The sequence below is a fragment of the Carassius auratus genome, unplaced genomic scaffold (assembly GCF_003368295.1).
Source record: "Carassius auratus strain Wakin unplaced genomic scaffold, ASM336829v1 scaf_tig00215416, whole genome shotgun sequence".
NCBI lineage: Eukaryota > Metazoa > Chordata > Actinopteri > Cypriniformes > Cyprinidae > Carassius > Carassius auratus.
In genome coordinates, this window is record NW_020528079.1 from 107,897 (window position 1) to 134,839 (window position 26,943).

The 26,943-nt window shown below is 37.3% G+C and overlaps 1 protein-coding gene across 1 annotated transcript in view; it reads right to left on the minus strand.

Moving 5' to 3' along the window:
- LOC113094695 (DNA (cytosine-5)-methyltransferase 3B-like) overlaps positions 1-26,943 on the minus strand; it is a 54,101-nt gene that overhangs the window by 18,254 nt on the left and 8,904 nt on the right. Inside the window, exons 2-9 of the mRNA XM_026260311.1 lie at positions 21,233-21,334; positions 12,717-12,867; positions 12,134-12,222; positions 5,921-6,064; positions 3,531-3,650; positions 2,451-2,609; positions 1,689-1,796; positions 951-1,092 (exon numbers count right to left, since the gene is read on the minus strand). Coding sequence (XP_026116096.1) covers positions 951-1,092; positions 1,689-1,796; positions 2,451-2,609; positions 3,531-3,650; positions 5,921-6,064; positions 12,134-12,222; positions 12,717-12,867; positions 21,233-21,292 — 973 coding nt within the window. The 5' untranslated portion in view covers positions 21,293-21,334. The remainder of the gene's footprint in view (positions 1-950; positions 1,093-1,688; positions 1,797-2,450; positions 2,610-3,530; positions 3,651-5,920; positions 6,065-12,133; positions 12,223-12,716; positions 12,868-21,232; positions 21,335-26,943) is intronic.

Consider the following 26,943-nt stretch of genomic DNA (forward strand, 5'->3'; position numbering starts at 1 on the left):
ATAACACTGTTAATGTAAGCTTAAAAACTGCCTGTTCGATAAGCCGCAGTCTTTGAGCTCAACTACAGCGAGACTACAAATGAATTCATAACATTCCCACTTTGATAATTGGAGAAAAACTTGACCAACAAGTTACATCATAACTTTCCTGTTGCTAATACTTTCTATGACTTAACAAGTTGGCAATGCTTGGAATTCTGCCAGCAGAAACCACTCTAACGGTTTGAGCACGTTTTTATGGGGGTTTATTTTTAGGTGTCATGTTGGTGCACGTTACCCTTTTATTTTGATTTTTTTACTTTTATTTTGATAGTTTGTGTATTCAGTGGCCATACAAAGAGTATCTGTCTAAATGTCATTGCTTTTATAACAAAATATCAAACCAAGTGCCATCTAGAAGCAAACGATGCTAGAGATTTTCTCAAAGCTAACTTGACTTTTCTAAGTCATTTTTGCTTTTAATCTCAATGCACAATATACGTTTATGATTACTTTTGCCTTCATCTAATGTTCACCCATAGTTTATCTTTAAAAAGACAACAAAAAACTGTTAAATGTTATCTTTAGTAAATCTCAAAATGAATATACATTATTCATACTGTACATTATATTGCTGTGATGCCTAAATTTATATCTGGTTTTAGGCTTTAGTGTTTTATTATAATCTGAATAAAGAAAATAGTACAGAATTTTATTATTGTCCATCCAAACTATTTATTGACTGAATTGTTGCCTTACTTGTGAATCAAAACTGTAGCGTCGGATCTTGGGCTATATTTTGTTAAAATAAATTCTACTTGGATTTATATTTTCTACCTCAATACAATGATATTCAAGCATTTTTATTTTTGGTCACTATAAACATCCTATTGTCATAAGCCTTTTTCTGTGTTATATTTGACTCAAGAAGTAATCTCAGGTGTGAGAAAGGTCATATTACGTATGCTCACCTGCGTTCTCTCTAGGTTTCAGGCCCTCCTGACCTTTGGGCAGAAAGCCGTTATGAGCCCAGTCGAGCATGGGCTTTATCTGTTCTTCAAGACTCTCTGTCTCACTTGGAGGAAAAGTCTTCTCTGCTCGTACACTAGCCACCTGAGGGCACACCAGTAGTAGAAGAACAGTATGTCAGTGTAAGTGTAAGAAAACAAACTATCCAGGTAGTGTCTCAAGTGCATATATAATCAACTACTGTGTCTAAAATAACATATATTCAGTAAGACTGCTTTCGTGGAAATGGAGACAAATTGCAGATATTAATCATGCTGGATAGACTGCAAAGGAGGGGGTACAAAAACAGAGAGAAAGAGAGAGAGAGAGTAAAGTACAGACAGTCCTGTTGTTCTGGTGCATGTCTGGACTTGGATGCTTTTGTTAAGTTTGTTAGGAGGTACGATTCACAGAGAGATAATTAAGGAACCTCTGGGAATTCCAGATTTTCTAGATGAGTGTTTGCCTAGTTTCCCGTTTATCACACAGAAAAACACTCGCACACATCAAAAGGTGCAAATACAGCCCATGCTCCAAGATTTTGGAATAGCAGGTGTAAATTTGTATTATTATCCTCTATTAAATGTACTAAAGATGTTGTAAGTTGCTGTGTCTAACTGCCCCATATGCATCAATTGTCTCGAAGTATAAAACAATTGTCTCTAATAAAACAATGATCATAGACTGATCTCCGCTCTCACCTCCAGGGCCTGGAATATTGCTCTGCGGTAGGACGCCAGCTTAGTGTAGGATGACTGGTTGAAAAACTTTGGGAAGGCTGTGATGGAGTCGAGTTTGTCAGCAGACACCTGCAATATACACACAACACCAGGGTCAGAAAGTAACCAGGGTTCAGAGCAAGAACGATTGAAATTCAAAACATGACCTTTTAATTAATACGTTTGTGGCATTATATATATATATGAATTAGAATTAGAATGCAGATGTACATTTATGTTCATTAACAAAAATAGTAACATGTAAAAATTGCAAGAACCTTTTTATGGTAAAATATAAATATTCTGACTGTTTGAGTTCTATTACAATTAACCATTGGTTTTTTATAGCAACATACACTTAGATAATGATAACCACAATTAAACCTGCATTTAGTGTAAATGCATAAATGCTATAGCTTAATCACAAAAATATTCTGTAATTATATGCCATTAGGCTATTCCTTTAATACAATGTATATAATCTAAATCTATCTAAATTAATAATATAATACAATTCTGCATGAATATCCCACATTTCTGCCACAATACCATGGTGCAGTAAGTGTTACTACAGTAAATCCATGGTAAATTATGGCGATTAAAATGTAACGATAAAAGAAAAAGGAAGCCTTTATTGTTTTTGGTTTTTACACTGCTACTGAAATTGATGTTAAAATTTTACTGCTATTAGTATCAAGTACTGCGGTATTCTGGTATTCTGACAACACTTCATTCTTTTGTTACCTCGGAGAATTTCCCATCGCCAAACCACTGTAGCCAGCGCATCCCGTGGGAGGCCTGCCTCTTCCCTGTAGCTCTCCAGGTCACCACCATCCCTGGCCACCAAGAAAAGCCCTTTATTTTGCCCCAGACTAACTCTCCAATACCAAAGCCTTTATTGTCCTGAGGAGCAGAAATGTAAATAAGACACAGTTCACAATGAGTTCACATTTCTCCTCACTGATACCTGTATCAAGTTTCAACAGGAAGACGTCACAAATTTCAGTTAATAATAGTCTATAAGATTTCTGTTCCTTAAACATAGCTATCTGAAAATATGGCTTCTTCATTACTAGTTTTATGGTGCTATTCGGTTCTTTTTGTTCCTTTTCAGACTGGACATACTGCTACATAATATATTTTGTGTTCCACAGAAAAAGAAAAATCATACAGGTTTGAACTCGTAGATTTTAATTTATGAGTGAACTATTCCTTTAAATACGATGGACAATTAACATTTTCACTGCACAGATTTCTTTGATTCTGTCACACACAAAAAAGAAAATCACATGCTCAGTAGCACTCAGACAGCTGGATTGAGACACAAGTGAAACCTCTGACACTGAGCTTGTCTGAGCATGAATCTCAATCAATCAGGACCATTTCAGCAGCGCTGTTGTTTCCTCACCTGTGCGAGTGTCTGTGAGCTTTTATAAATCTGTGGTCAACAGTGACTTACCCAGATGCTACAACCCACAAAACCCCCATTCAAGAACTCTTTGTCTTGGTCATAAGTGCTCTCTAAATGCACAGCTGTCTGTCTTAATGATTTGCAAAGGAGAGGATACACCATGAGAACAAAGGCTGTTATCTTCACATTCAAACAGAGTCATTCTAAGAGGTTACTGTTACATGTCAAAGGCAGGTGGACAAATATAGGTACTCCTGTGTTGTTTGTGCATGAACATAAAGAGGAACGGGACATGATAGGATAGGTGAATAGGTGTCTGTGTGGGTGTGTGTGTGTGTGAGAGAGAGAAAGAGAGAGAGAGAGAGAGAGAGAGAGAGAGAGAGAGACAAAGAGAGAGAGAGATGTCCTGTTACCTTGTATTCAGGTTGGCTGACTGTGTCAGTTGTCGAGGTGGATGTGGTGCTGCTCTGTGCAGAGTCTTTAGAGTCCTGTTCCATGAGTTCTAGTGCAGGACCCTCAGGAACAGTAGATACCTACAAACACACGCAATTACAAGTCACAGTAAAGCTATGCAAATAAATCACAAAAAAAAAAAAAAAAAAAAAAAAAAAAAAAATATATATATATATATTTTTCTAAATAGTTACAATGTAGAGGTCTTCACGGGTCCAAAAATTCGTGCCCGAACCCGACAGAGACCCGTAATGTACTACACCGAACCGACCCGGACCCGTCTATTATTTCAAAAGCTGGACCCGGACCCGTGTAGATCCGAGAAATGCCTACCCGGACCCGACCCGGACCCGTATATTATTTGAAATCTGGACCCGAACCCGCCGGGAAGACACAGACCCGACTGGACCCGATTATCACATATTCCACCTTAAATTGCTATTACAAGTCAATAAACCTGTTGCAAAAATACAGCTTTTTGTCTTACCTAATTTAAAGAGTCATGGTCTCTCTTCCTTGTACCTGACTGCCTGTGATGCATTACACTCCTCCGACAAGAAAGTTATTCATGTTATTCCTCTCCTTATTCCAAGTCCAAGCTGAATCCATTCATTATTTTTTCAGCTTCAAATGTCCACTTGATGTCACGGTGACGGATGACAAATGCTACTGTGCACATGTACATTCTGACTCGAGTTAATTCGCATAATAACTTACACTGTTTGCCTTTTGAACAATAATAACGATCGCTCGTGCAATGCCATGGCCCCGACGTTATTTATTTACTATCATCTGATCTCTGTCTGTGCTCTCTGCTTTGCATCGAGTCTGAACCTGAACCACTAAAACTTTAAGATTAAACGGTTCATTTATAATAATATAAAAATGGGAGAAAATGTAAAACGCGGTTTGGCGGTCGAAGTGTCCCTCACTGCTTGCCATAGAAACATGAAATGCGCTCGAGACTACACATGCGTGCTAGCTGTATCAACCTAAAATGCTTTAATGCAATTTGAGCGTAATAGAAAACATTCATGTGACAGTTCACCTCAGATTGTGTTGCTGATTTGAAATATATTAAACATGAGTGTGTCAAGTCTGCAAGCATTAATACCGTGCGTGCACTTGTATTAACTCTGAGTCTGCGAGCGAGAGAGAGAGAGATCACTTTTTTCGGCTCACTCAGTTACAAAAAACACAAGCAGTCTTTGATCACGGCCGGATGTTCTCCGAGTCCGATGACTCCGATCGCACGGGTATTACACAAAATGTTAAACAGACCCGGGACCCGAGGTAATAGATTCGGACCCGACCCGGACCCGGCTGATGATTTAAAATAAAGACCCGAACCCGTACGGGTCCAAGGTCAGGTCCGGGGTCGACGGGTCTCGGGTGCACTGTGAAGACCTCTATTACAATGTCAAAATGTTATCAATTAAAGCCTATGGGGCAAACGTACAAAACGAACCCCAAAACAAAACACGAAAAAAAAATTTAAAAACACAACAAATAACAAACACCCACAAACACACACAAACACACACATAAAACATAAACAACTCAAACAGTTTAATAAACATTTTTTATAAATAATTAAAAAAACATACAAATTAAAAAGTTTCAATTATAGTTACAATGAAAGTTTAGGGGTCAAATGTAAACAAAATGAACCCCAAAATAAAACACACAAAAAAGAAAAAGAACTTTACTGCATGTTAGCTTGCTTATTTTGCATAAGCACATGATATTTTAAGTCCACGTGCCATACTAACGAGACACTATGCTTCTTAACGTAGGACGAGAGAATTTGTGAAGCTGTTTCTGAATGTTTGTTGATAATGACAGAACTCGTGATCATAGTCGGCTAACAATGGTTCTGGAAAACACACTCCGGCTCAGTCAGGTCCAACTACCAACTAGACCATCCCTAAGGCATAAACTAACTAACTAACTAACTAACTAACTAACATTTATATATTTGATATTGATATTGAAAATTTCTTTCCAAACCATAATGCAGTACACACTTTGTCTGTCTTTTCTCATTTTGCACAACACAGACAAAACTATAGAAAAATTTATCGAAAAAGGGGAAGGGGTCATTTCCCCTACCACTGTTTTTATTGGCTGTGGTACAGGCAACTTTAGACGGTCTGACAACATAAAGACACAGTGATAGACAGCTCGACTTAAAGGTGTTGAGTTATGTGTGAGGAGCTGACAGTGGCATGACAGCTTTAATCTGCCGCGAGGGAGATCTCTATACATCAGTCTTGATTTCACTGCGCCTGACGGACAGAAATTTGCTTAAGGAATAAAGAGGCTTAGTGTGTGCGAATGTTAGCATTACCAGGTTGTTTTGATCCTGTTTGCTATGTACCCTCTCTCTGTTGCAGGGTTTACTGTGAGCTGTCAGTCCTGCCTGGAAGATTGTCCTTGGACGAGGCCTTTGCCGCAGACCTGTCTCACAACCGGACCCAACGTCAGCCTTTTCCTGAAACCATAATGCCATGACAGTAAGCTTATGCATATGTAGAGCAAATAATCCCAGTTAACAAAAAAAAATGGCGAAGACAACCTCCAGACATTCAAGGGAACACATTCACAGGATATCCAGCCACCATTCGGGACATTTAGGGGACTTTCGCTTTCAGTCCTCTGAATATCATTTTCTTTTTCTTTTAGGCTAACCAAAGACAACAGACACGTTGTAAGGAGAAAAATAAGATTATTTTATTTAAACAATTGAAAGGTGTGGCGCTCTTTCGGTGTGTGTATTTGGGGTTATCAGCTGTGGGGTTTGACCGTTGGCAATTCTTCCCGTTGGCTTCTGACCTAAAACAACAAAATAAACATTCAGGAGTGTTATGATGATAAATGTCTTAAAGTATTGTTTGTACATTGAAAAAAGATTTTAAAAGACTGTTGACAATTTGGATTTAGACAAAGTTTCGAAATCTAGCGCAGATATGCCTCTCCGTGTGTATTTACCATATGTACATTCAATATTTAAGTTCAATATTTGTTGATATTAGATACATTAATTATTTTAGCTTTACATGCTAGCTTCAAAAAGTGTTTACATACAGTAACAGTCAGCAGCCGTACACAACGGACAACAGCTTCAGCAAATGTAGAAAACTCAAGGCCATGTCCGAGGAAATCACCGGGAGGGCCATTAACCGTCTCTACGAAGCTGAGCATGGCCATGGATACATGCTGCGTGCTTTAAAGAATGACGTCACTCGATCAGGTGCATTTAATCATCACTTGCTCGTATCTTCCAACATGGCTATATTATATTATACTTTTGTTGTTGTTATTCGGCTTAAGGTGCTTAAAGGGAGAATTGAAGCAGTCAGGAAAGGTTACTTTTAGTAAAGTGACTTCCACTTTAATTAAAAATATACAACAAACACAATTAATGTAACCGTTTTAGAAAAAAGAAAAGAAAAAAAAAAATGTTTTGGTATCGCTTTTGGAGCAAGGGGCCGGCATCTTAGTAGCAGTACCACAGCATGCGATGTCACGGGGGTTGGTTCTCTCCGTTGGCCACAGAAGTAATACAAGTATTTCTTTACTTTTTGAATACACAAATGTGCTTGGCTTAATTTCACCATAATTGCATGAATACCGAACGCAAAGCTGTCTAAATCCCTAAGTTATGATCATGGTATCCCAAAAATTGTTTTCATAACGCAAGGTGCAACGTGATGTAAACTAAAAATACTTTATATAGCATTTATGTGGCATCTTTATTGATACGGCAGCCCTTTCAAACTCAGTAGTTTTTGTAGCTCAGGCAACATTTGCGAGGACCTATTTGAGTTCTCTTTCTTGTCTTCTAAACAAATTTACACAAAATAATGTCAGAATGGCTGACGTATTGTTTCCGATCAGCTCTTCACACCAAACCAGCGGGTTCACGTCTTCTTCCACCCATTAACTCTTTCCCCACCAATGATGAGTTATCTCGTCATTTAGAAGACAATGCTTAACAGCCATTGACGAGTTTTTAAGGCTTTCCGTGTTTTCACTGTTAAACACTCACAGGCGCTATTACACATCTTCTGAAGGATTACAAAACCTCCTAAACAAAAAGAACAGAAAGACTAGTGATCTCTTATGAAAACACATGCATATGATAAATAATGCAATCCTCAGATATAGACAACATATATATGAAAACTGCATAATGTTATTGAGTATAATGATGATCCAGGAAGTGGTACATGTTGATGGAAGTGATTTACTGGATTCATGCTTTGATAATGGTACGGAATATTATCCAGATATTTTTTTAGTAGTTTTTGATAAACATTTGATTTTCTCACCTTTTTGCACAAAATCATACATTTTTATGAAACCTACCTATATTAAAGTGTTGATTAAAAAATGAATGCTTTAAGCTAGAATAATTTTTTTTTTTTTTTTTTTTTTTTTTTAAGTAGAGGCTGTGATCTTTATTTTGGTGTTTTGGATATTCAAATATTTATGCAGCGAAATATACTGTAGGCCATCAAAATTTTCGTGAAATCATAAAAATCGCTGCCGGTGGATGGCAACTTTGGAAAAAGAGGTAATGGTTCTACAACTCAGTCCCTTCGGTGTTTTGGCTCAAATGCATAATTATTATGGGCTCCACAGTCTTTTTAAGTTTGTCTTCCTCAATTCCAAAAAAGTGTGTTCGAAAAGTAAAGAAATGCTTATATTTCTTCACTGGTCAACGGCACCAAACATGACATCACACGCTGTGGTATTGCAAGATGGCGGCGCCTTGCTCTAAAAGCGATAACAAAACATCTTTTTTTATTTAAAATATCTAGATGAAACATGTTTGTTAATATAATCTTCTTTAAAGAGTAAATCAGTTTACTAAAGGTTGTAAACTTGACTGACTGCTTCACAAGTTTAATAACTAAATCAAAGTCCTAAAGTAACATTTATTTTCGCCTGACCATCATTATGACATGTTAATGGGTAAGATTCATTTATTTGTCTTACCTGTGTTATTTTCCGCTTTCTTGTCCAGCGATGTATTTTTCCATTCTTCATGTTTTCCTTGGGTGCGTTAAATCAGTCGACTCTAACATTCTTTTAGAGCCCTGGGATTCAACCTTATTTTCTTCATGTATGGGGAATACATAGAGCATAATAAATTGGAGCCTATATTCAATTATATTATTGTAGGGTATTATATTGTTGATGGTCAAATGATAGCTTACCTGCTGAAAACGCTCCTTATTTGATGACATCTTTATTTACAGAAGTTAATCCTTTATTTTTTCCAGAAATTAAAGTTATTAATTTTAATATGAACTTCAATTTACAATTAATTCAAATATATAATTTTTTACTGTCATTTATCATTATTTTTTTTACATTTAATTTAGTCGCAATGTCAGCACAGGCAGTACAAACAAACAAGTTCGACAGCACCGCAACAAACAGTGTGTAACAGTGTTCATTAATGCCTGATCTGTGATCTGTGATCAGTGACTTCTGATGTGTAGCTAATTAAGTTCACACAGACTTTCTAAATCGTTTAATACTGTTTATGCATCAGTGAATCAAGCCAGTGACTAAATGTTCAACTTCACATTGTTTCTCTTAGTAGCATGAAACAAATCTGTTATTTAAATTGTGATTAAACTACAGAGAGCGATCAAAGAAAGCTCCCTTTTTATAGTTCGGAGCTGTCAATCACACATCGCGAGTTTATCTGCACACTTGCCCAAACTGCCATTTTAATGAATGACACTGTTATGCTGCACAACAAAGCAGTTACTGTATTCATGTCGATATTGTGTTTGCTGTTAGTTGTGGTGAAAGCATTTTGTGAGAGAAAACGCATTGCAATGACGAGATCACTGCATTAACGTGGTTAACAGACTCTGGGCCCTATCTTGCACCCAGCGCAATTGACTTTGTACACCGACGCATGTGTCATTCCTATTTTGCACCCGCGCAAAGCGCGCTTTTCCCTCCACAGAAGCACGTCGCTAAACTAGTGAATGAACTTGCGCTCCCTGGGCGGTTCAGCGCAAAAAAGGAGGCGTGTTCCGGCGCAAACAATCCCTGGTGCTATTTTGCTGTTCCATTAAACAATTGCGCCACTGACCAGAAAAAACCTAGTCTAAAGTCAGTGGCGCGTTGCGCGTTGTTCATTATGCTATTTTAAGGGCGCATGCTTGACCATAATGTATAGCGTGCACAACGCGCATACACTTTGCTCATGTAATCTACACAGATGCAACAGTTATTTTTGCAAATCATAAACTGTTACACTAAAAAAATTATTAACACATGAGATGACGGAAATCATTGTGGTGTGCCACGAAGATGTGAAAAAATAGGCATATATCTAGCTTACAAATTATTCAGGCTAATTGTAGTAATTAAGGATCAGACCTGTTTGCCCAATAGTGGCAAGACATAAAGGCTATGTAAGGACATCTGACAAATATGTTTGTCCGTCAAGAACCAGGAAAAAAATCGATGAAACAATTGTGGCTATTTCCTCCCACGCCTGTTTAACCGACGCAATTTTGGGTGGGTTTCTCCCATCCCCATACAACACAACTTCTCTATCTTTCACTGCTCTTACAAGAACATCAGTCTCCTCGGCTGTGAACCGCTCCTGGCGTGCGCCTGGTAAATACGCCATAATAATAGCAATCCATAATGGAACTTGCGCACCTGCTTTTAAAGGGAATGTTGGATGACGCTCTGATTGGTTTATTTCACGTTACGCCCAAACCACACCTATGAATAATGAAGCTGCTTCAGACCAGCCCACTTTAGATTTGCGCCGGGCGCAAGAGCCATTTATCCCGCCGGGAAAATAGCAACAGCGCCGAGACCCGCCCACAAAGTTACTTGCGCTTCGCGCTTTGACACTTGCGTTTCAGATCGTTAAAATAGGGCCCTCTGTTTCATCAATGCAGAGATTCATGTGATGGGAAAAGATCGAAAAAAATAATGCTATAATCAACATTTCCCCGATTCGTTAATCTAGACACCTGTAATAGTAAAAAAAAAAAACTAGTAGAAGTATTTGAGTGGGGTTCCACATGTAATACGCATTTCAAATGAAAAGATGTTGTCAGCCAATCACAACAGTTGTCATTTACTCTGAGTCTCACAGCAGACACGCCCCTTCAAACAGAGCATTCAAGCCAGAGGGGGAAATTAGGATATAAAAATGCCTTTTATTTCTACATTTTAAATGTAAAAATCATAGTAACAATACAAATACACCTCAGGAAACATAAAAAAAAATAATTCACATCATTTAAGGAATAATCACATCCTCTTTAAAATCCATGGGTTTATATTTTAGATGTAATATATATATATATATATATATATATATATATATATATATATATATATATATATATATATATATATATATATATATATATATAAATTATAAATACAAACACTTTACATTAAGGTCTCATTTTTAACATCAGCTAATGTATTAACTAAAATGAACTAACTAAAGTTACTTTATTAATGTTGCTGAATAAATGTTCATATTCATGTCAGTTCATAGAGCAAAAAGAAATGTTAAAAAATGTAAAAAAAAATAATTGTTAGTTCATGTTAACTAATGTTAACAACTGTAAAGTGTATATGACACATGATATGATATTATCAAATTGCTGAAATTAATTGAATAATGATTATTTATTATGATAAATTACTTTCTAAATTTTGATGTTATCTGCTGCATAGTTACAATTTTATAGAAATAAATAATCAAGTAATGAGCTCAATTCAACTTACTCAATATTTCACAAACTAACTCCATATATTATATAATTTTACCTAAAAACTTTTAAAAGCACACAGTACAGCACCTTTCCGGTCTGTAAACTGTATAAATGCCCATAATCTGACTCAGATCTTCTACATTTAGCTTTTTTTCTCTTTTCACGAGATGCACAAGTTTCATCAATACAGAGTAAAACCACAGACAAGCATAAACACTACAGAACAGATATAAAATAGTCAGTTCTGCTTATCATGATTTATCTGATTGTAAGTAGTCTTTGCAGTAGAGAATGAATAGCCCTTATCACCTTGAACGGTGAAATGTGTTGATGGAAAGATAACAAACACATAGACATGCATACACATGCACACAGTTTGCAGTTAGCACGTATGTGAGTGTTTGTTTAAAGGGGGGACAGGAATGCTGCACAATGTGATCTTCTGCATGTCTTATTTCATTACGCTGATAATGCACAGAGGACCACAAAAGTGATACCAAACTCAGGTTTCTGTGTTTTCCTGCATCTGTTCAGACAGGTTTCGGGTTTGTTTATGACACGAGTGAATGGACGGATATATGATTACACCACTAATTTTGTTGTGTTATTTTTACAACACTGCCATTGGTTAAAAAAAAAAAAAACACATTTCCTGTAGTACAGCAACTATGTTTTATCCTGTTTCAGCTATGTGTCTGGAAACAGCAGCAAAATGAGCTTCAGAATGTGAATGGTTCTGTCAGTGTGCGATAAGATCAGATGTGTAGTACGTCAATTCTTACCTCACTGTAGGAGGAATCCCAGGCGCTGTCTTCCTCTGTGTCAGAGCGCTTACGAGATCTCTTTCTTCTGATGCTGTTTTCACTCTCATCTGAAAGAATAAGAGAGCTCATGACAAGGTATAAGCAATTTCAGACACTTAGATATACTGCATAATACTATGAATACCTGGTTATGAAATGTAAACACCAGTGATCATTTCATTTTATTTTATTTATTCAATTGTATTGAATGTATATGTAGTAGTATTTGTAATAGTAATATAACACAGTATGTGACATAAATTGAAAATAAATTCCAGACAGCTCCTTAATAATCAAACTAATTTATGACATTGTAACATTTTTGATTTCCATTAAAAATACAAAAAGGCATTGCACCGAGATAAATATTATAACACAGTGCTCCAAACGTATGACCATATTTGTGTTAAAATAAGACTAGTGTGATAGAATTGGTAAAGTTATATTCAATATTTAAATTCCTGTCATAATCGTCAGACTATCTAGCATTTCCATGTAAAAACACATTTAAATTTTACAGGAATTAGGTTGGTAACAGTAGTACCAGTGATAAAGTGTGTACCTGCGGGTGAGGCTGCGCCTCCGTTCTGTTTGGGGCAGAAGGGTGAAGGTGGCTCTGCCGCAGTGAGCGGGCTGTTCTCATTGGTCATCTCCAGACCACTGTCGCTCTCTAACAATCCCTCTCCCACCGACATGTCACCATTCACAGCAGCCTGAAAAAAAGATACATTCTGTTTACAACATTTGGACAACTCAAAATCTTCAATATCAAACAAGCAATACAACAACAGAACAAAACGGTACAGGACTTTGGTTAATCTTCAAAGCACAATCTAAGATATTTTAATGAAACCTATGAGGTTTCTATCCCTCTGCTGAAAGTCCAGGTAACCAAAACCTAGAAGATCCTTAAAATTTCATACAGTAAAAGTGATCCATAAGTGCTATATGTGATGCGCTACATGTGTGTGTTTACAAGTGACTAAAAGCCTAAATTAATTCAGTATATCATATAAAGCCATCGGATCTCTCCACAAGACTTGGATTAAATCAGGTTAAAAGATTTATGGGATTTATTTGGAACAAGATGAGGTTGAGAAAATGACAGCTTTTTCATTTTTTGGTGAACTATGATCACTTCAAGTATGTGTTTAATAATAACACAATGACTGGAACATCTGAGGTTCTGTCCCTCATGTAGGAATGACAATCCTGCAACATGCATTATTGCTAATGTCAACAGCATGATGCATAGGATCACCTCAAAACCAAGTAAATCTCTCTGTAGATCAAAGCACAAGCTGCTCAATAACCTTAGCATGAAAGCATAAGAGTAAGCTTCCATAAAACTAAACCATGTATTCCGCTTAAGGAAGCAAGTAGAGGCTGGACAGCTGAAAGGGTTTGTGGGCTCCTACATTGATTCAGTTTATCTTTCTACTGGCTCATAATGACACCCCCTCGGCCTGCACTGGTTTTGCCTTAATGGGCCCCTAGCCCCGGGCTCATGCTTTTGAAAGGCAGAAGAAAGTCAATGGATCAAACCAGGAGGATCCCCTTTATACCACATAATGCCACACACACACACACCAAGGAATAGCAATGCGTGGAAACTCACTGTAATTTCTTAAGAGTTCGGTGTATGTCTGCTGCCATGCTTGCCAAACATGTGAACAGACACTCTCACAGTAGCTAAAGGCATTTTTTGAACACATTGATGAGCAGACAGGCTCATCAGATAACAGTTATGTTAAAGCAGACATAAATAATTCCAGACAAGATGCAACATGAGCAAAATGTGGAAGCACGTGTCATGTCGTCAAACCTGTAAACAGGGTTCCCACTCTTTCATGAACACCAGATTCAAGGACTTTTCAAAGAACCATTTTATTAAATCAAGCACCTTTGAAATTCACACCCCCAGCACATAACATCATGAAAGTCCTAACTCTACTTACCATTTCACTTACACTTAATATTTACATAAAGACATGTCAGAGTTATAATGATGTTTTGAATGTGTAGGTTTTATAAATTTAAACCGTTTTAGACAGTCGTGTTTATAGGACTTGAAATCCATTAAATTCAATACTGGTAATATTCAAATGCAGTTTCTGAAATATTGATTAAAAAAAAATGCATTACACTGGTTTTTAAACAGTTTTTAAATTCAGAATATCTCCATTTTTTTATTTGTCTTTTTTACATAAAATGCTGTTAAATGTTGTAATAACATCGTAAAACCTGTTAACAGTAAACCTTTGCACATTCACTTAATATAACCAAAGTGATGATAAAGACATCATTTTACAGAAGATTTCTATTTCAGATAAATGCTGTTCTTCTGTATTTTCTATTCATCAAAGAAACCTGAAAAAATTATACTCCGCTGTCTTTTTTAGCAGCAAATCAGAATATCAGAATTATTTCTGAAGGACTGTGTGACTGGAATAATAGTGCAAAAAAATTCAGCTTTAAAATCGCAATAAATTCATTTTGAAATATATTCAAATAGAAAACAGTTATTTTAAATAGGGTAGTAAAAAAAATTCAAAATCGTACTGTTTTACTGTACTTTAAATCAAATAAATGCAGGCTTGGTTAACATAAGAGACTTCTTTAAAAAAAAAAGTTTACTGTTCAAAAACGTATTTTCTCTAATGTCTAGCTTTTAATTGGTGAATAAATATTTAACTGCTGGACAACAACAAATAATAATGATTTGTTTATATACTACAAACACTTTTTTCATCATAATACTAAGGCAGAATAGATTTTATGATGTAATAAATGCAATTAGCACTGCATTGTTCATATACTTTATTTATAACCTGCTGGAGATGACTTAAAAAAAACATTTATTGTCACAATCGTTATGTTTAATGTGTTCGTGTTTCCAAAAAGTGTCTGTTTTTCTGTGTAAACAACTGTTTTCATATAGCAATAGCTGGACGATTTTGCCCATATTAGGAGTTTCCCGGTATGATTTTCTGCATGAGAGCACCCACCGGCTTCGAGGATGAATGAAACATACACTTCATGAATGTGTATAGCGCTCCTTGATGTTCATCTTGCCTTCTGGGTCCGAATTAAATATCATGTCATGCGCATCCTTTCTCGTTGAGTTTAAATCTATATTTACTCAACCAGCTCGTGAAAACCTCTATTCGAGCACACTTGACCGAAAAAGTGCGTGATCAATTTCCGTGATATTAAAAGTTGGGCGACGTGTCAATATATACAGGATCAGGACATGCATTGCAGGAACACAGGGGGTAGGGTACAACAGGGATAAGGGAACCCACCCATAAGAAAAACTGTGCTATTCACTGCGCCTAAAATATATTATATTACAAAATAATACATATAAAATACTAAATAAAAAATATAATACAAAAATATGTTTGTATTGACTATTACAGGGTTAGTTTATCGGAAAATCTAAATGATGTCATTAATAACTCACCCTCATGTTGTTCCAAACCCGTGAGACCTCCGTTTATCTTCGGAACACAGTTTTGTTCATTATCTGGCTCGTGTTCATCTTCAGTTCTCTCTTCACAGCAGTTCAGCAGTTCACAGTAATGTGTCAGCCACATTAAAAAAGTTAACAGCTTAAGTCATTTGTGGATTAATGCGTATTGGGGACGCGAACCGTTTAAAACGATTCAGTTCGATTCGGTGAACTGGTTCAAAAAGATCCAGTTGCATCGAATGATTCGTTCGCGAACCGATATAACAAACTGCTTTGTTTTTAACTCTCTCTCACAACAGACACGGAAGAGAATACAATGCTGAATAAAGTCGTAGTTTTTGCCATTTTTGGACCAAAATGTATTTTCGATTCAAAAATTCTAACTGACCCTCTGATGCCACATGGACTACTTTGATGATGTTTTTCTTACCTTTCTGGACATGGACAGTAGACCATACACACAGCTTCAATGGAGGGACTAAGAGCTCTCAGACTAAATCTAAAATATCTTAAACTGTGTTCCAAAGATGAACGGAGGTCTCAAGAGTTTCCAGTTGAGAAATGCAATAAAATACAATGTTTTGTTTGTTTATATTCCAATATTCCAGAGAATATTATTAAGTGAATTAACATTATCCAGTGAATTATTCTTGACTCTGTAGCTATTAAACAGCTTATAAACATACTAATACGGTAGTTTAAAATGAAGTTGATTAAATTTACATGAAAGACTAATATTCAACACTTAAAAAAAAGATGACTGAAAAGAGGAAAAACCAATGTAAAGTATATTCTTACTTCACTCAGCGATTTATTTACTTTATAACAGTTAATAGCTGATGACTTTGCCACTTTTTTCACTAATAAAATTAAAAACATCAGTGCACAATTTTCCAGACCACAATCAGTCAAGGTCATATCACCAACAAAAATACACTCATTTACATCCTTCTCTACACTCTCTGAGGCAGAAGTCTCCAAACTCATCCTTTCTAATCATCCTACTACTTCCCCGCTTGATCCTATTCCATCTCATCTCCTTCAAGCCATTTCTCCTGCAGTTGTACCTTCACTCACTCACATCATTAACACATTCCTCCAAACTGGTGTTTTTACCGTGTTCAACTAAGTCTCTGCATTTCTCACACAGAACAACCTCCTTGACAGCAACCAATCTGGCTTCAGAAGTGGACATTCAACTGGGACTGCCTTGCTCCCAGTTGTTAAAGCCCTAAGACTGGCAAGAGCAGAATCCAAATCTTCAGTACTTTTCCTGCTTGATCTGTCCGCTGCTTTTGACATGGTTAACCACCAGATCATCCTATCAACCCTGCTGGAAAAAGGGCATCTCAGGAACCACACTTCAGTGCTTTGAGTCTTACCTATCAGATAGGTCCTTCAAAGTATCTTGGATATGTGAGGTGTCCAAGTCACAACATCTAACTACTGCGGTGCCTCAGGGCTCAGTTCTTGGACCACTTCTCTTCTGTCTACATGGCATCATTAGGTTCTGTCATTCAGAAACATGGCTTTTCATATCACTGCTATGTTGATGACACTCAACTCTACCTCTCATTGCATCCTGATGATCCGACGGTAGCTACTCGCCTCTCAGCTTGTCTAACAGACATTTCTTGCTGGATGATGGACCATCACCTTCAACTCAACCTTGCCAAGACAGAACTGCTTGTGGTTCAAGCAAACCCATCGTTTCATCACAATTTCACCATTAAGTTAGGCACATCATAACTCCTTCATAAACAGCCAGAAGCCTTTATGATGGATGATCAGCTGATTTTCCCAGACCACATTGCTAAAACTGTCCGATCCTGCAGATTTGCTTTATTCAACATCAAAAAGACCAGACCAAAATCAGAAAGATATAAACACTCTTTTGTGCCTGCAGCCATTCTGCTTCTTAATTCTATAAAGAACCACAGATAAGTGATGTGACATTACATTCAGCCAAGTATGGTGACCCATACTCAGAATTCGTGCTCTGCATTTAACCCATCCGAAGTGCACACAGAGCAGTGAACACACACACACACACACACTGTGAACACACACCCGGAGCAGTGGGCAGCCATTTATGCTGCAGCACCTGGGAGCAGTGGGGGTTCAGTGCCTTGCTCAAGGGCACCTAAGTCGTGGTATTGAAGGTGGAGAGAGAACTGTTCATGCACTCCCCCCACCCACAATTCCTGCCAGCCCGAGACTCGAACTCACAACCTATCAATTGCAAGTCCAACTCTCTAACCATTAGGCCACGACTTCCCTGAACTTAGTGAATTACTATTTATTGATTGTTTTTATTATTTTAACCATGCCTGCATGGTAGGCAATTTTTGTATTTGTATTGTGTGTGTAATTTGTAATACTATCTGTTGCACAATGAATTGTAGTGTGATTCTACAATTTTCATAGTCATGAAAATAAAGAAAACTCTTTCAATGAGAAGGTGTGTCCAAACTTTTGGTCTGTACTGTATATATATATTATAAGACCTCCAACACTAGCTTGCTTTATTCTTTTTCTATTCTATCTGTTTTCTTTCTATTTATTATATTATTTAAAAACCCTTGCTACATGTGCTGTGTTAAGCTAACTGAGACTTATAAGCACTTATATATCATTGCTCTTTGTTGTTTTTGATTGCTTCCACTGTCCTCATTTGCAAGTCGCTTTGGTTTAAAAGCGTCTGCTAAATGAATAAATGTAATGTAAATAAATATCGGTTCCGCAAATCGGGCACATAAATATGCAAAAATAAAATCCAACATGCTACATAAGCCATGGACTTCCTATTTCTTGTGTGCGAGTATTGTTTGTGCAGGTCACTGTGCCTTTCCGTGTTTCTAGTTTAGTCCAGTCTAGTATCTTAAACTGTTTATCTCATCAGTCTGCCGCTCATCTTAGAATCGTTGATCGACTCCAACTGTTTACTGGACTGCTCTTGAGTCTTGCCCTCAATATACCGGTTTTCCAGTGTTTGACCCTGCCTATGTATGACCATTTACAGATGCAGCTCAATAAATTAGAAATGTTGTGAACTCAAATTGTGACACTTGTGTATAAAATAAATTCAGTGCACAATGACTGAAGTAGTTTAAGGGTTTGGTTCTTTTAATTGTGATGATTTTGGCTAACATTAAACAAAAACCCACCAATTCTCAACAAAAATACTTCATAAGATCAATATAAAAAAAACCTTTTTAGTTAATTGTAAGCCTTTTGGAAAGCATGTTCATTTACTGTACATGTACTCAATACTTGGTAGGAGCTCCTTTTGCTTTAAAAACTACAGACTACTTTAACTACTTACTGCCTCAATTTGCCGAGGCATGGAGGTGATCAGTTTGTGGCGCTGCAGAGGTGGTTTGGAAGCCCAGGCTTCTTTGACAGTGGCCTTCAGCTCATCTGCATCGTTTGGTCTTTTGTTTCTCATTTCCCTCTTGACAATACCCATTAGATTCTCTCTGGGGTTCAGGTCTGGTGAGTTTGCTGGCCAGTCAAGTACACCAACACGATGGTCATTTAACCAACTTTTGGCGCTTTTGGTAGTTTGGGCATGTGCCAAATCCTGCTGGAAAATAAAATCAGCATCTTCAAAAAGCTGAATAGCAGAAGGAAACATGAAGTGCTCAAATTTCTTGGTAAATGGGTGCAGTGACTTTGGTTTTCAAAAAACACAGTGGACAAACACCAGCAGAGGACATTGCACCCCAAATCATCACAGACCGTGGAAACTTAACACTGGACTTCAAGCAACTTGGGCTTTGAGCTGCTCCACCCTTCCTCCAGACTCTAGGACCCTGGTTTCCAAATAAAATACAAAACTTGCTCTCATCTGAAAAGAGGCCATTGGACCAATGGGCAACAGTCCAGCTCTTCTCTTTAGCCCAGGAAAGACGCCCATGACGTTGTCTGTGGTTCAGATAATTCCTTGACACGTCTGTGTGTGGTGGCTCTTGATGCCTTGACCCCAGCCTCAGTGCATTCCTTGAAATTCACTCAAATTCTTGAATTGAGTTTGCTTGACAATCCTCATAAGGCTGCGGTTCTCTCGGTTGTTTGTTTTTGCATCCACTCAACTTTCTATAAACATTTTTGGATGAATGTTTGTGGTTGACCCTCCTTGTGAAGGGTGTCAATGATTGTCTCCTGGACAAATGTCCAATCAGCAGTCTTCCTCATGATTGTGTAGCCTAGTGAACTAAACTGATGGACCATTTTGAAGGCTCAGGAAACCTTTGCAGGTGTTTTGAGTTGATTAGCTGATTGGCATGTCACCATATTCTAATTTGTTGAGATGAATTGGTGGGTTTTTGTTAAATGTGAGCCAAAATCATCACAGTTAAAAGAACTAACGATTTAAATGACTTCAGTCTGTGTGCAATGAATTTATTTAATACTTTTTTCTTAAAACTTGCACTGTAAATGGAAAGTGGGGAAGGATTACTTTTTTACATTCGGGTCATGAATATGAAAAAAAAAAATACTGGTATCGTGACAGCCTTACACCACAGACTTCTATTTCTGTCAGCACATTTTTGCTTGCAAACTAAGAGCCAAGTTAAAATTACTCTCTGTGGTAACTGACAGCACATGAAAAATTTTGTCGGTAGCTTAACCCGTATTTAACCCAAACATTCCTTTAAGTATAAAGAAATAATTACGTTAGAACACAGACATGCTGCAACAGAGTAAAAGGAAGTAAGAACCATTTAAGACATCTCATAATACAGATTTGTTAGTATAGACTAGGTTCAGTTGAGTTCAAGATGACATGGCACATGTTCTTGGGCATCTGAATGGCCAGTGTGCTTCTCACTCCTCCCCAGCCAAGCAGCTGGTCTCTGGGATCCAGAGCACTTCCTCAGCCAGGTGCAGCATTCAAAGAGCTTGCTCTCTCTCTTTCCCCCTCTCTCTCTCTTTGCACTCTATGGAGTGCAGAATCAGAAGAAAGTAATGTCTTGCCTCATTTATAGTTACAATGCATGTGGAGAAAAATCTGTTAGAATGTAAAAAATATCAGAAAAAAGTTGAGTCGAGCTACCAGTCGACTCAAAAAAAAAAAAAAAAAACAGTTAGAGCAGCTCTTCCTCCAAGAGAACCAGACAGTACCACTTCCCTCTCTCTCGCCTCTCTCTAATCCCATAAATTCCTCTGCACCTTTGACCTCATTTTTAACTCAAATCACCAGAGACGAGTGAGATACCCACACCACTCCACACCTCCACACAGTGTGTGCATGTACGAGAAAAAAATGGTTTCTGAAGTGAAAGTAAGGCTGATATCATTCAAGTGATGTAGATATTGGAACAGTGTGTCAGGGTGGATTTTGTATTTTCAGTGAATAGAGGTCAAAGCTTTCGCATTACGTTGGAATACAGTCCATAAGCCTGCTCAATATGGAGAGAAAAAATGCAATAAACTTCCGATATGTCATGAAACCACTGTTAGTTCATTGTATTTGCGTAAAGAGCAACCAGAAAGATTTTCAAAATGTCCCATTCTGTGTTCCAGAAAAAAGAAAGTAAATAGAGGGTTGGTAAATCATGACAGAAATTACTGCTATCACAACTCTTTCTTTATCTTACCGTGGCAGTCATCTTGTCACTTTCCGCCATGATAGCGGAGGAGTATTTGTTGGATGGCATCACTATTTCAGTCGTTTTTTTTTTTATTTCTTCTTCTCTATCCTGTCAAAAAAGAAATATTAGACTTGGATGAATGACAAAAAGAGGCAAAATATATCAAATCTAGAGATATGAACCCAATGACTTAAAAAACGTAAGGACGTCTGAGAAAAAAATAAATGGATAGTAGTGTTGGGCGATTATGATCAATTTTTCAAATCGTCATATCGTCAGCCTGTGAGATCGACGATGCACGATATTATCATGCATGGGTGGAGCAAGAGAGAGACTCTTTGTTCCTTGTCATAGCATAACTATTTGGTGTTTTAAACCACGCAGGTCCACGCGAGAGAGCCTATGGAATCACCAATAATCGAAAAAATATACTTTCAAACATACTGATAAACTAAAGTTAACTATAAAAATACTGCATTTAAAAAAGCTAGCTCATATATAGTCGGACGCAACTGTCATATCACACATCCTGTGAAAAATCTGCCGCATCTGTGCACGGAAGTTATCAGTCGAAATCAGTCAATGGTGAAAATCAATAGTAGATTTCATTTAAAGTCTAACACTAATATTAGACATAAACGAACACGCTAAATATAAAGTACTGAAAACAGGTAAGTTCATATATTTGGAGTAAAGTTGAACTGAACTGATGCATCAGTCAAACAGCGCTCCGGACCACATGCCTCATGACGAGCTGGACGCACCGCCACAAAAACAAGAATGAGATTTGTTCTAACATAACTGTGACATTAAACTCAGTCAGTGAGGGCTCTCCCTATTGCACTAGGGCTGAAACGATTCCTCGAGTAACTCGATTACAAAAAATGATCGAGGCAAATTCCTCTGCCTCGAAGCCTCTTTTAATTTATTTAAAAAATCTCACGCCAGCTTCTTTCTCAATTATTTTTTTTAATGTGACAACCCGTTTACGTGACCCACAAAGTGGAAATGGACACAGGCGCTGCGTCTGAAATCTCATACTGCAAGGAGTCAGCAGTTTTTTGATTTGATGGAAAACGTAAAGAGAACATCGTGGCGTGTGTCCATTGCAAGATAGATCTGGCATACCACAACTAGGGCCCTATGTTTTCTGCGATGCAGAAACGCGGAGGGAATCGCGGAATCCAGTCATAAAAATGGAATTTACAGTTTAACGAGGAATGGCAAGGAATTTGCAAAATTTTTAATGAATTAATCAAAAATAGGTCATTGCACTTACATCAAATCATGATATGGACTAATATCTGTAAATATTAAGCCAGAACAGTCTATTTAAATATGAATCCTGCATGTTCTGTGTGTCTGTGTTAATGAATGCAGCATAAGCGTCTTCCTCTATCACACACTGAAGCGCGAGTGACGCTCGCTGTGATTTCAGCGTCTGCTGTCTCACTAAATAAGACGTGAACACATGAACAACAAAATTAATTTGACATGAACCAAGAGAAATTAACTAAGAGAAAACATTACCGTCTACAGCCGCGAGAAGGCGTTCTATGCTGCTCAGTGCTCCTGTAGTCTACACTGAGCAGCATGGAGCGCCCTCTCGCGGCTGTAGACGGTAATGTTTTCTTTTGGTTCTTGGTTCTAAATAAATGTGACTTATAGTCCAGTGCGACTTATATATGTTTTTTTCCTCGTCATGCAAGAGGGTCTGGCTGCAGACTTGCACTTGCACTCTCAGACTTGCATTCTCAGACACTTGCACTCTCAGACACTTGCACTTCCGAAAAATACAGTAATTCATCTGTCAACTTTATTGTCATTGTTCACAGTACAAGTACAGACAGAGAAACAATGGGTAATAATTAAATGATTATTTTTGATGTATGCATTGCATTCTATGCATTTAAAAAATAAAAAATATTTTTTTCTAAAAAAGGAAACTTAGTTGTTTAATTTAAAAGACCCAGGAGTCTTATTTTCTCTTGCATAATTAATATTGCACTTTAATTAAGCAAAAACACATTTTAACTGATTACTTGATTAATCGATGGAATTTTGGTAGAATACTCGATTACTAAAATATTCGATAGCTACAGCCCTATATTTGCACATATATAGGCTGTTCGAATTGCTTGTTTAAGTGCAATGAAATAACTTCTATCTGCAGCAGTGTACGTCTGTTTGTGGATGGAGACTTTGTAACGGCCGAAACTATGTATTTTGCATGCATCAAATTACAGCGCGGTGTGCATGAAAATACCAAGAAGGTGGCAGAGCGAACTTATCATCCATAGTGGTTCTTACAAAAGAAAACTGGTTTTACTTCCAGTTTCTGACATTCAATGTCTGTTTCAGGTAACGATTGTCTAGGTAAAGCCATTATAAGACCACAGCAACCTAGACAAAATTGTCTTATGTAATATTATGCCTTAGTAATAAAATAAAGACCACTATATTATTAAACAAAAATTTTGTCGTCAACCTTTTATTGTATACAGGGCCAGATTAACACTTTGTTGTACCCTGGGCAACAGTATTCAAGGGCCCCATCATCACGACCCCAGGAACACCATAATATGGTCATATACAGAATATATTACTGTAATATACAGTAAATATACTCAATACTTCAAATTCTAACTGTCATCAGGTGTATTTTGATTTACAAATATTTAAATGCTCATAGAACTACAAATGCACTACTATGTCCCCTATCAAAGACATTAACTCACATATGATGCTATGAAAACAAAAGACATCAGCATCTGTATAATCTGGTAAAATTGACCACTACATTGAGAGGGAGGGAAATATCCTCCATTTTCACAAAAATGAATAAATAAGCAACCACTTTCAAACCATTGTTTATTTAACAACATTTATTTATTAAATGTATTGAACTGATAGAGCTATAACAGAAGACCACAGACAACACATCAAGAAACATTTTGGTCCTCAGCTCATTTTAAGCTGAAATCACCCTGACAGGGTGACCCTGTTTCCTCAGAATTTAACAAAGCAATCAAGTTATTAGTCCAACACAAACAATTTGAAATCTGCCAGTTATCCCTCCACAACAATTTCCAGCATTTTAATGAAGCTGGCACCTCAAGGAAAAAGCTCATTGTGGCGAGTGGGGCGGGGCCGAGAGGCGTGGGAACGAGGAGTGAGGCCAGGTGTAGTGATTGAAGATGAGCTACACCTGTGCCCCACCACCGGTATCGAGTCCCACGTAGGAGATGGAAGGATATAAAACTGGAGCGACGGCCGTGAAGGACGAGAGAGGACCAGGCCTGGGACGTTATTTTATGTTTGCTTTTTATTTATGCGCACCAGTCGTCCGTGAGGGGCTGGTGCGCCATTTTGTGTTTATTTTGAATATTAAAATGTTTTGATTGTGCGCCGGTTCCCGCCTCCTTCTTCCCGATGATTACAAAGGTCTTATCGTTACACTCATTTTAACTTGTTTTAAAATAGAACAATATATCACAGCACAATTAACCTGTTAAACATTTTAGTGCTACATAAACATTTAGAAATCTGTCTATTTCTCTGAAGAAGACAAGACAGAAATAAATGCTACACAATCTGGCAAAACACACAATTTAAGTTGTAGCAACGCCTGACGTAACCCGCTCGGCGTAACATTTGACCCACCTCATGCAGACTGACCAATGAGAGCGGCTAACTTGAGGCACTCTCTTCATTGGTCAGTCTGCATGAGACTGACTCTCAACTCACGTTCAAAGTCATAGGCAGCGCAACGTCTCTTCTGGGCAGCGCACAAAAGCCCGTGTTGACAGTTTGTTTAATATAAAGCGGGAGATTACCAGATACAGTATTTTGCTCGTGCCCTTGCTGCCCTGGGCCCTTTAGAGGTCTTGGGCCCCTGGGCAATTGCCCAGTTGCCCGTATGGTTAATCCGGCCCTGATTGTATAGAACAGAGTAGCGTGAACATTCTCTAGAGTTTTTCTCAATTGCTTTGGCTCAGACTTAACATTAAACTGTAACAGTTTTGCAACAGTCTTAACATTAAGATTAAACTGTAAGTGAACTTCTTCTATGGAGCATCACAATTCCATTACTTGTCTGTAAAATGTAGTAACTCAACCAAAACATTTAATTCATGCTTCAAGCCCTAGTAATTGTGTCAGTAACTAACAGATTTTGAAACCTGAGTGGTGGCTCACACAAAAATAGAGCGTTTGAAGTTGTGAAGAGTGTGACAATTTACTGATTTGCAAACATGGGACAAAACACATGCAATTTGCTTAAAAGAATAAGAAATTAAAATCTGCTGTAAACAAGAAACTAATTGTTCACATAAAAAAAGTCCCTTTAATCATAAAAGCAACACAACACAATGCAATGTGCAATTCAAAATATGCGTAAAACCAACTGTGAAAATTCTTTCATGGTACATGGTATTTCTTAAAGGTCAGAAATCTGAACTTATTGTTATAAGAAAAAATATATTTCATTTGTGAATTAAGCCAAAGCGATTGAGAAAAACTTAATTCTTTTTTTCAGATCACAGCTGTTGTTCACATTACATTACATAGGGTGGCGAATGTGTTTCTGTGTCATTATAAATCATAATGAACTTTTCCCAATCACAGTTTTTTGTATAGTCTACATAACAGTCTATATCCGACAAACACACTAGTTTTGGGGAAATAGGAAAACTGGAGAAAGTGACAAACCACATTAAGCAAACAGGACACAGGCAAGGCCTCCAGGTGCATCCTACAAGAAATGGCTAAATGACATTGTGCTTAAGTCTGCAGACAAGAACGTGCAAGTACACACACAAAGGCATTTGCCTTTTTAAATTCTATGGATCTCATTTCAAGTCCATTATCTGAGTGACAATGTGCAAGTTTTCCAAATGGGTCCTATAAACACTCATGATCTCTTCAAAGCCCAGGGGGAGAACTGAGAAGTGAATAAGAGAGAATACAATAAGAGGCCAAATCAAAGGTCTGTATGCATGACGGAGATTGTGGACTGAACCTAATGTGAGGAAGGATTTTGTGTGTTTGTAGCTGCCACAATGATCACAAAACCTATATTAAATTTCACATAAAAAGAGATTAAGATCTTTATCAAATTCTGTTATGAATGATAAAAATAAACAAGTTTCCTCAAGTACTGTAAGTGTAGAAAAGTAGGGTAGTTTCAAATGGTGCATTTAAGACATTATTCTCGTTCATATTTATGATTTGGAATACTCATGCAAATACAGAATTGATGAATAAATTATGACACAAAATCAAGAATAGAGAATGTGCATCAAGTCTGTAATCTCTGTTATGTTTTTACTCCGTTTCAGAATGTGTTGTGAAATGAATTGTTATTCTATCGAAATTATACAATGACATTAATAAGTGTAACAGTAACATTATCGAAAGAGAAAAGATGGCAAGCAGGGACTTGGTTCTATTCATTGATTGTTGATTAGATTTTATAATGTGGGCACTGCACTCAAAAGTAGGGACAAATGAACCAAAGACTTTAAATATACCACTGACATTATATATGAATGTGAAAAAGCACAACACACAATATGGTGGAGTAAGTCATGTCTTTTAAATAAAAGAGCAAATCGCCAGTTGGTGAAGTCATTGTGTCAGTGCCACTGCCGTTAGAAGCCATAGGCCCTATCCCAAATCGCCCAAGCGGGCACCTTGATATCAATTTGATGTCAAAT